Here is an 11,313-nt window from a genome sequence, read left to right on the forward strand (position 1 = left end):
AAGTAAACTTCCGTTGGGTTGCTTTAAAGTCAAGCTTCAGTTTAAGATTCACCCTGTAATAGAAACATGTGATGGAGCATTACTAACCTGACTCAGATGGTTTGTTTCACCAAACCATCTAGGAAAGCTCCATTGGAAGCCATTTGGAAAGGGCAGGCACTTTCAAAAATACTTGGCAGGTGATTGGATCAATCTGTCTATCACCTTCTATCATGGGCCACTTCTGATTGGTTAACAATGGCTGGTAAATGTGGAGCACAGCACTTCTGATTGGTGTGGATGACTGACACACAAGAAAAAACATTTTTGAATTTAAAAAAAAAAAATCAAAACAAAAAATCGCATCATTTCAAATCGCGATTTCGATTTAAAATTGATTAATCGTTCAGCCCTACAACATAACACACGATATCAAGACATAAAGGAACCTGCATACTGTTAAACATTGCACAGTAGACAGCAGACATTTGACAATATACAAATCACTGCATTTTAATAAGCAAGCTGAAGGTTCTAATACTACTCTAACTTCTTTCTGATTTAAGGTGGCAACATAGTCACCACACACTTCAAAATTGATCTTTTTGAAGTGTGTGAAGGCAGATATTTCTGTGAATGGTTTAATAAAAAAAACCTTGAATTATCACCATGTCTCTATATTTACCTGCAATCAAATGTCACACACAACAAGTATTATCCAATGTTTTAATTGTTAAGCTGATAAAATGCCTCTTTCTAACTGGTCTCTTGTCTCTTACAGCGTTGCAGTGTTTGAACGATAAGGAACCTTGTGTTAACAACGCTACATGTCTGACCTTCAAAAATGGAACCGAATACTGCAGGTAAGATCGACTATCTGGGTCATGAAGGCTTTTTAGTTGAACACATGCTGTAATCACAACACAAATGTGATCGCTGAAATAGAATCCGCTGATACGGAGATTGTTGGATGTGAAAACCAGAACAGAAAAAGGGTTTCTCGATCCACCCTGGCCTGTCCATGGGACCATGAGGTTTTGCTCAGACACGAAAGAGGCAATAAAAGACTGCTCTGTCTGACAAAGTACAGCAGTACTGGGAACAATACCAATACACACATTTCCACGTCCAAGATGTCATTGAGGACATATCCGGGGTTTTATAACTTGCCTTCTTGAGTTACGAACACATTTTACTGCCCACTAATTTGTTGTATCTTAGGAATACGGAGACAATGACGAGATAATGTTACTACATGAGAAAATAACTTCAGTGTAATTCATGTGGAAAAACGTGGTTGGATGATTAAAAACAAAAAAGTAGGCTAATCATGTGAGTGTAGACTTTCTTGGCACACGGCATGATGTGGTGGAAACTTGAAATAACCTGCAAGGAAGGCAATTCTACTATCGGTGGTGCAATCAGATCATTAAGGGAAACGTGTGGTAGTGTAAAGGAGAACAGTGGCCTGTTTTGATCTATGCCTTCCACTTTCTGACAGCTTAGCCTAGTTAGTAATTAAGACGGAGCTATCTTTATAATTGCATTGCCACTCCCAAGCCAAATTCCCTATGAAAACACACCATAGCTGGTTCATGAACCTGCTCATGTTTCATTAAAAGTGCTGTGAATCGCACTGTGTGTCTGTTCCCAGAGCTTTTGGAATTTCAACACTGCTATTTCTGTAAAAAAGTGAAGGAGAATGCACATTCCTTAATCAGTTGTTTGACATCCCCCCATGTTTAATTGAAGGTCAGGTTGCACTGCAGGTGCAAAGGGGGCTATTGCCTCTGCATGTGTGTGAGAGAACGTAGACGCATTACGTCAACTTGGTCCATCGTCTCGCTGCGTTTGGACTAGAGTGTTGTGCGTGTGCAGGTTAATGAATATGTGATGAAACACAGGCTAGGAGCCGGACATTTTCAAGGACGGCTCACTTGAAATGTATTTGATGGATGAAAAATAATTGGATTTTCTTGGATAGATAACTTTAAAATAACAGATCCTCATCAAAAATCACACCCTAATTCACAGGTGTGTTGCTACCATGGGGAGACAGACGTACAGTAGAGCTTTGGCTTCATGCCAGTACCTGCTGGCATGCGTCTCATTTGCTGTTTAAGCTTTCACCACATCCTCTAAGGTTTCATTTATTTGCTGTTCATATTACTTTGACCTCGATGACATTTATAATAATGTGACATGTTTGTTTTTTCAAGGTAATGAGCCATTTTTCTTTTTCAAGAAAGGTGAGACTATCGGCTGTATTTACTCATGCTCTCGCCAGCCAAACTGTCTCCATTTCTGAAGTCAGTGGGTTTTATTTTCTATGTATTAAATGATGATATTGAAGATAAAAGATACACTTCGGAGCCCTGAAGACACACAAAGAGGACTCTCTCATTTTAGGAGAATCAGCTGACAGAGCGCAGGACTACTGTTAGACCAATTAAATATTTAGTTTTTTCTCTTCACATGCAAACATTTACATCTACACAAACGCACGCACTTGCCTCTGACTGGGGCCATCTGCACTGTGCTGGTCAAAAGGCTCATTGTGTAAAAATCAAATGATGTGTTTGTTAGTCTCCTCAGTGCATTTAAAGGCAGCCGATTGTAAGTAAACAGTCGCTCTGCCCTTTTAGCCCTGACCAGCCTAATTGTGTACGCATGGCGTCCGACTGCATGGAACTGTGTAATGAAACATTTAATATGAGAACACTAAGGACAACTGATGGACAGTTAAATCTGTTTTTACCGTTACATTAGCCTGGGCCAAAAAAAGCACGAGACATTTAACCATGTGACTTACTTTGTTTCAGTTTAACGAAAAACTTTAAAAATAATGTCTATTCAGCAGTTGTATGTTTTTGATGTTCCTAATGAAACCCGCTGCACGCAGTGGAGAAGAGGCCCTGTTTTGGTTGGCAACAGAATGAGCTTCTGTGCAAATTGGCTCCTGCCTCTTCTGCAGAGTGCCTATACATCTTGGAAAACACAACACAACATATTGTGTATGTCTCTGTTTTCCAACTTTGAATTCATTTTAGAGACTTTTTCTATCTTAGGCTTTAACACTTTTTTCATTTAAGACAGAAAAGGGAAGGGAAAGGTGAAAAAGGAAACGTTTTTAAGATGTCTGCATGCAAATGAGTAAGATAGACTACTAAGACAATGACAAATATAAAAGAAAATGGGTTTTTGCAACCGAAGCTCAGGTGTCTCTCTTTTTCTTACATGAAACATGTGGGTGACTTTAAAGTGCATGGGATAGGTCGACGAGCTGACTAACAGGGTGGAGGAAAGCCGTCTAACCGGTGCCACTGCAAGCCATCAGCTCTGAGTGTGAGAAAGTGTGTTTCTGTGGGAACTTCAGCCTGTCACAAGTTTGCCAAATATGTGTGTTTGTAACTGATTGCTAAAAAGACTCCTGAATGTTTTCTAATGAACTTTTGGCTTCGATAATACAAACAGTGGTCTTGTTTTTGGGCCAAGGAAGATTACTGACACTAACATGGAGTCTGACTCACTGACTGAATACCTGAGCAGTCGAAGCTACAGTGAAGCTACGCACACGGCGTTGTCCAAACCCTATTTCCCTCCAGAACAAGATCTCTTTGTCTGCTTTTGGGCCATGGTGCAGACTGATTAACTCCCTTCCTCTCGATGCCTTTTCCCCCCTCCCTCTCGTTTTCTCTTGCAGTCCCTGTCATGCCTTTTTTATATTTGTTTAAAAAAAATACGTTTTCTTAAGAATAAAGGGGAGAGAGTCTCTGTGTTGTGTAGACCTGCTGCCTGTTTGATCTGACAGCTAGAATTTGCCTGCAGGGTAGACAGAGGAAGAGAAAGGGCCGAATGAAAGGGGATGTCTCTTTTCAGGTAACTTGAGTAGGAATGCCTCGGAGCACAACTCCTTAATGATGAGAGCAGTGAGGGGGGGTCGACGAGGGAGAAGCAGAGCAGAAAGAGGATTGTAATTTCCCTCTTGCTACGCCTCCTTCATCTAACTGTCACTCATCCATCCATGCCTCTGCCCCTCCCTCTGCTTCGGAGATTTAGATGCCTCTGGACAACTCCCCAGGTCCTTAATCCATCTCCCACAACCCCATTATTGTCACGTTCTTTTTTTTCCCTTCAGTGTTTTAGTCGTACCTGTAGCCTCTCATTTACCTGTGTCTTTGCAGAGGTTTGCTTAACATTACGAGTTGTCAAATTGTGCCTCAAAGAAAGCTAACTGTTACAGAGTTGGAAGAAGAACTCAGATCTTGTACTTAAGTAAAACGTAGAAATACCATTGTAGGTATATTCTGATGCAACGTGAAGTCCTGTATTTCAAATGTTACTAAAGTAAAAAGTATTGGCATCTAAATATACTTAAAGTACCAAAAGTACTCATATAGGCCCATTTCAGAATCATATATATTATATGTTTTGATTACCGTAATTTTCGGACTATAAGCCGCGCCTTTTGTCCCATTTTTCGACTCTGCGGCTTATATAACGGTGCGGCTAATCTATGGATTTTTCCAGCTAACGGCCACTAGGGGACCTCCTAAATCTATGGATTTTACAGGTTACAGTCCACCACCTTTAACTCTATGGGCTCTATGGCCGGTCCGCGCCCCCCACCTTTAAGCGGCGGGCTCCAGCAGGAAAAGCTGGAGGCCGGAAAAGAGTGAGACAGGTAGAGCGCAAAAGTAAAAGTGGAATCGAGAGACAAAACGAGAGCAAGACAGACAGACATTACGAGAGCGAGACAGTTTGTCCCCGTACCACTGGTTGAAAACCACTGCTGTAGATCACTGCCGGTACGGGCGCTGGGAGCGCACCGTTTAAGTTTGAAAGTTGAAAAGTTTGTGTGTCTGAAACGCTATGTGATACAGTACAGTTTACACAGCCACATGTTCTGTAGCTACTATTGCACTAAATGGTAACACTTGAATACGTTATGCAAATATGCAACTTGTTTGTTGAAATGTTAATAAATGGGAGCTTCCTCAAACAGCCATCTCTTTCCCGACAATCCCCTCTGTGCACGAACCCTTACATATGGTAATTAAACATTAAAACACCTGCGGCTTATAGTCCAGTGCGGCTTATATATGTACACATCATTCAATTTAGCTGCTGCGGCTTATATTCAGGTGCGCCTTATAGTCCGAAAATTACGGTATATATAAATTGTATATTTCATTTTCATCTTCAAAGTGGGAGGATGACAGACATGAATGATACTATAGTGTTCTTAAAATAGTTCTCTATCTGTGTTTTTTCATTCTTGTTTTACTTTTATGTATGCATCACGACACCAAGTTAAATTCCTTGTACGTGTCTACCTACCTGGCAATAAACCCGTTTCTGATTCTGATTCTGAAGAAAAGGATGTGAGAAAATGATTAAAATCAGCCCCTCCTCTCTGCTCCTTTCCTCCTTTAAAAAGAAAATGTGTTAGGCACATGACCCAAACTAAAGTCAACAAACAATGGAGTAGGAGTTTGAAGCACCGGCAGTGATTTCCCGCTCTTACCCTTAAAATACTTATCTCCTTCCCACAGCCCAGCAAACAGCCGTGTACATGTGGTTTGGACAGGAGCCACATTGATAAGAGTTTCTTCATGAATACGACTGTGTATGTTCTCTCTCTGTGTGTGTCTCTCAGAGGCACCTTGAGCTCAGGGCGAATTCACATGCTGAGAGTCCTGCAGTTCAGAGAAGTCGTGTCATATACAGTTTAAATACGGTGGTCATGGAAAAGTCATATCTTGAGTGTGTGTCTAAGACCCCTGGGTATATGTATTTATGAAGCTTTCATGCAGCACCAGAGCTGTTTGTAGGCACCACCTGAGAGTCGATGTGTCGAACATCAATGGACAAAATGACTTTTTCTACATCTAATGGTTTGTTGTAAGTCAATTGACGACTTAAGCAAGGTTTCTGATGTGTTTTTTATTCGTTGTCTGCCCTAGCTTTCGACATTTCTGTACATATATATGGTTATAAAAAATAATGGTACATAACCATTTGAAATCACATGTCTAATGTAGTATGGCAAGACTGCTTTTTAGTGCTACTTTGTAATGGATTCATCAAATACATCTTTAGATGAATCAATTGTTTGATTTATAAAAGATGGTGATCCCAGTTTCTCAGACCCTGAGGGTGTTTGTGTGTAAATACCTTAATAATGGCCATTTAATTACCTGTCATTTAATGAATGGACTGATCCTTTCAGCACCAGTAATAACACATGCTTCTGTCAAGGGTCACTGAGATTTGACCCTCTCTTTTAAACATCACCACGGTAAAAGACAGGCTCAGATAAACAAACAAAAGGGTAAAACAAACAAACATGCAGATGCACATCAGGCTGCTTGGAGATTCAAACCGGCTCACTGAAAGAGGAAGCCTAACAAAAGGGTGGGGAATGTGGCAACCAGACCATAAACCCACATACAGTAGGGTGACAAGTGGCCATCTGTCACACACTGACATTGACACCGTGGGGGCAAAAGCACCTCAGTTCTGTCACTAGGTCACATGTTCTCCATACAGGCACCATAGTGTGTCCGACCAGTGTGAGGGTTTAGCACTTCTTCATTCAAATCAGTCAACAAAGTAAAGCAACTATTATCACTTCCATTTGAATTAGGTTTGAGTCAACTTTAGGTGATCATAAAAGACACTCAAAAGGAGATTGTTATATCCCATGTGGTCGTGTGCCAGTGGGCCTGACCCTCAAACAACACAACTAAGTAATCCCACACTGTATTACAAATGAGCTAGGAGAAAATCCACTACGAGTGTCTTCAAGTTAAGTCATGGCACTATTTTATTTAGTTTTATACTACAATTCTTTAAAAAAAAAAGAAACCGCTGACCGAGCTTCTGTTGGAGATTCCACATTAAACAACCGAAAAAAGCGGATAATGACAGAACAAGATAGTGAGGCAGGCAGATGGAGCGCTGAGAGAGAGAGAGAATGGGTCCTGTGCTGAGCACCATGTTTCTAAACACTGCCTGAGATTTGACCACATGTCCCTCATTTGGACTCCACCCTGCCCTGCACGCCTTTATTCTGCCTACACTGATGCTTTTCTCTCTGCATGTCTCACTCTATCATTACTTTTCAGTTTCTTACATGCCGCCTTCCTTTTTCTTTTCAGCTTAACAGTTTGACTTTAATTCTATGCTTTTTTGTCATCACTCTCAAACTTCCTTCTGCACGCGTCCTCTGTGAAGAGATGTCGGCTGCCTCTGCTTCACTGTTAGAACATTAGAACGATACTATGCCGGGTTGTGTGTGCCACAAAACTCCTTCCATCTAAAACTGCAATGGCTTTTTAAGTAATACATTCATATTCTGCCATGCACCATAATTGGACTTCTATCTTTAGGTGCATTTCAATGTTCCAATGTAAAGCCCTTTCTCTACTCCGGCATGTATGGACCTCAATGGCTCTCTGCTGCCTGAACACCATTTGCAGACCCAACAACACACTACACTGCGATCGTAGAGAGAGATATCTGGCAGGACTTTCCGTCTCTGTGATATCTGTATTTCTTGTGCTCTTCCTGGATGTAGTGCTTCGGTTAAGGCAGTGGCATTATTGAGAAACCTATTTGAATTTGGTCAGTATTTTGCATATACTCCTCTTGGATTGGCCACTTATGACTGTTAATATTTGAAAGTTGCAACGGAGACAGAGTAGAAGAGATTCCCACACACGTGGCACTCTTGATCTTCTCTGCATTACTTTTATGCTTTAGGTCAAGTTTCAATACTTACAGCATCAATGCCCCTCTGTAAGTCAACTGGCTCGTCACCGCTATTAGCTTAAGCCTATGGCATTTTACACTGCATACAATAGCCAAGCGGTGAGCAGACTTGTCTCTACTCATAGCGCTTCTACTCTTACTTTGAGTGTCGCGTCTCCAGACAGAACCCCACAGGTGAATTTCAGCCTGAATGTACGTGCTTCCAGTCGTACGTTGTGAAAACAGCTACTTATCTCGGTGGAGAGATCAACAAGTGTGTTTGAAAGCCCGCCCCCGGTGAAACACATGAGAGGAGAGAAAATAGTGCTTCAGTAAAAGAAAAACACTTAACTGAAGTTACACAAGCGCAAATACATTTCAGGTCTTTATTTGAAGCGTAAGGGAAAACATGTTTTTCTGAATCGAGGTAGAAGAAATAGCGGCACATGCTGGTATAACTTGCTATCGAGATATATATTGTATATGAGAACAATCAAACTAGTTCTGGGAGCTCCTTTGTTCAGCTTTGAGGTCAAACAAGTCCAAAGCCTCTTTTGTGCTCCATGTAGTTCTGATATGACAGCAAACACTCATCTCAACCAACCAGTCCACACAATGTCTGTCGAAAAGTTCTTGATTTTGAGTTTCACATCATAATGACTTTCAAAGTGTGTTGCTTTGAACACTAGATTGATTATTGTCTTTGTGATTATGCATAGATTTACCGTACCGTGGGATTTATAACAAAATGTTGGGAAGATGTGAAATTGATTTCAAGCATATCGCCCAGCCCTTGACTGTTGTTTCAAAACAAAAGCATGTGTTCTTGATTATAATTCTGGCGAGTTCTTGCTGTGATGGAGTGTTAGGAACTGTCGTCATGGCAGATCTCCTAAAGTAATCTACCAGACATCTTGCAGCTAGAATCGCTATGGTAAGCAAAGGATTTTTTTTTAGTCTCTCATTTATCTTCACCACCAAACCTAAAGGCATTCAAGCAACAGCAAAGCCAGTAACGTGTTTTGCACTTGAATTGTGACGCTTACGCATGCACACACAGGACTTGAGTACAGTGAATAGGCCACCTATGCTCTCGCCAAGCCGGGGAATGATCCAGGGATTGAAATGTGAGCTGGTTCATGCTCTCCCACAACTCTCACACTGTGTCTGTGTGATGGCCGCAGGGGGAGAGCATCATGAAGTTATTAAGCGTTGCTGAGACTAGAATAGTTGCTGGAGGAAGAGGAGGAGGAGGAGGAGCGGGCGGAGCGGGAGGAGCGGGCGGCAGGGTTGTTTTTGAGGAGAGGAAGGTGAAGAAGTAGGAGGAGAGAATTAGCACAAGAGAAAGGGGGAATTAGGGATTTGGAATGGGAGGAGAAAGTATGGAAGCTCCGGACATAAGAATTAGGAATGAAGGAGGGGGGGAGACATTACATGAGTGAGTACAAATCAACACACCCCTCTCTGCTCATTGAAGCCCCCACAGCCAGCCAGGACAGGCAGAGGTCAGCATGAGGTAGACGAGGAGGAGGACGAAGGAGAGACGAAGGAGAGAGAGAGGGAGAGAGAGAGAGAGAAGGAGGGAGGGGTGTGCGTGCGTGAGATGGGGGCGCTAATGTGAACCAGCTGTAGAAACCTGACACCTCCAGAGTGGGTTAGAAATGAGAGGTGGAGGAGTGAGAAAGAGAGGGAAAGAAGGGCTGCAGGAAATTGCACAGAGTAAGAGAAGGATGGGGGGGGGGAGGGGGAGGGGGATGGGAGAGGAGGGGGAAAAGTCCTAATGGAGCAAAACAAAGAATCCCATAGATGACTTTGGCTGCAGAAACCCTCTCTGCTGAGTTGTTCATGAAAGTGGAGCTGTGTGTGTGTGTGTGTGTGTGTGTGTGAAGGTGTCTGTATGAATTCATCAGTGTGCACATTCTTATGTTCTGTAGTGTGATTGGGTGTTTGTCGGACAGCTCTGTTGTGTTCAGGGACAGACTAGTGTTTCAGTGTGTTATTGAGACACCACTCCCTAACAATAATGTGAATCATGCACAGCCTTGTCTGTCTGCCTCGGGCTCTATTGATACAGCCAGAGGCCAATAATGAGCTCTCTATCTGCCAGGGAAACCTGAAGGACAGGAAAGTATCGCTTCATGACGCCATGGCATTTGGTTCTGTCAACACCGGTTGGATGGCAGCGATTTGATTAAATAAAGGTGCATCTCCCTTGTCAGCACTTTGGGATTTTCACAATAATGTAAAATGTGGGAAAATTGCAACTCTGGATAATTTGAATACCTATTTTAAATCCTTCTTGTGCACTTTTAGTGATCTCCTGAACATGCTAAATTAATGAGATTCACTTTATTGATCCCAAATTGGAAAATGTCTTTATAACAGCAGCGTGTTAAAACATTGCATTGCACGTAATGTGAAAAAAAAGAGTAGAAAATAAACAAATATAAACATCTCAAAATAGAAGGAAACGGAACTAAAAAGTAAATGTATACATGTTGAGCGTGAAGGATGGACATCTTTAGACTGTAGATAAACACTATAAAGGGCCACATTACTCACTAAATGCAAAAGTTAGATTATTTAACATTTTTCAAAGTAATTTATTTCAAGCTCGATACACGTGTAATCGAGCTTAACACAAAACAAACCCCACGTTTCAAATGTCCTTTCATACTCTGAAAATGCCTCTCATATTCCCCATATTTTTAACAGTGAAAATGTGTGAAATGTTCCCAGTGAAAGGCAAACCGCGTATTAACCTGGACACGGTGTTCTTCGTGTGACAGTCTGCTAAAGTGATGAATGTCGCGGGGCAGAGGGCCATGTCATTACTCCTTCAGAGGGGAGGGGAGGGGTCTCCAGGAGAAGAAAGCTCTCCTAATTCCCACGACGGCCGTCTTGTTGTGATATCATGACCAAGCTGTGTTTGTGTTCAGAGTGGGGAGGGACATCTTTGTGTTTGTGTATTTATGTGTGTGTGTGTTTGTTTCTAAAGGCATGTGTTGAGGGGTGTGTAGGGGGTTGCACTGCAGACATCCTGATACAGGGACGGAGACAGGGAAGAGGGAGGGTGACCATGTCTAATCTGACAGAGTTAAGGTGAAGAGGCATGAAGTCTGTTTGTCTTTGAAGATCAGACCTCACTAATCTGACAAGTTGTTTATCTGTTTACCATGAGCATCTGCAAATAGCAGATATTTAGAGAACATGTTGGGAAGATGAACTATAAACATGTTTTAAAAAAAATAAGCTGGTTCTTGTATTTTGCAAATGTCAAAGAATCTCATGGAAAAAACCCACCAACAACATGTTAGTCTGTTTTTGTGGACTTTCCAATGAGACTTCCTATCAATGCCACTCAGCCACTATTTCCTTCTGAATCCAAAACGAGTCAGCAGATTTATACTTTCATATTAGAACAAGCTCAAAATCTACTTAAATATATTTGTAATACTTTTTCTCACCTGGATTAAATTGTGCAATAGGCAGGCAGGCAGGCAGGCAGGCAGGCAGGCAGGCAGGCAGGCAGGCAAGCAAGCAGGCAGGCAGGCAGGCAGGCAGGCAGGCAGGCAGGCA

At 42.0% G+C, this 11,313-nt stretch overlaps 1 protein-coding gene across 1 annotated transcript in view; it reads left to right on the plus strand.

Moving 5' to 3' along the window:
• The window catches only part of notch2 (notch receptor 2), a 78,374-nt gene that overhangs the window by 38,413 nt on the left and 28,648 nt on the right, over positions 1-11,313 (plus strand). Inside the window, 1 exon segment of the mRNA XM_010775211.1 lies at positions 761-842. Within this exon segment, the coding sequence (XP_010773513.1) occupies positions 761-842 (82 nt within the window).

The sequence above is a fragment of the Notothenia coriiceps genome, unplaced genomic scaffold, assembly GCF_000735185.1.
Source record: "Notothenia coriiceps isolate Sejong01 unplaced genomic scaffold, NC01 NC01_scaffold00015590, whole genome shotgun sequence".
NCBI lineage: Eukaryota > Metazoa > Chordata > Actinopteri > Perciformes > Nototheniidae > Notothenia > Notothenia coriiceps.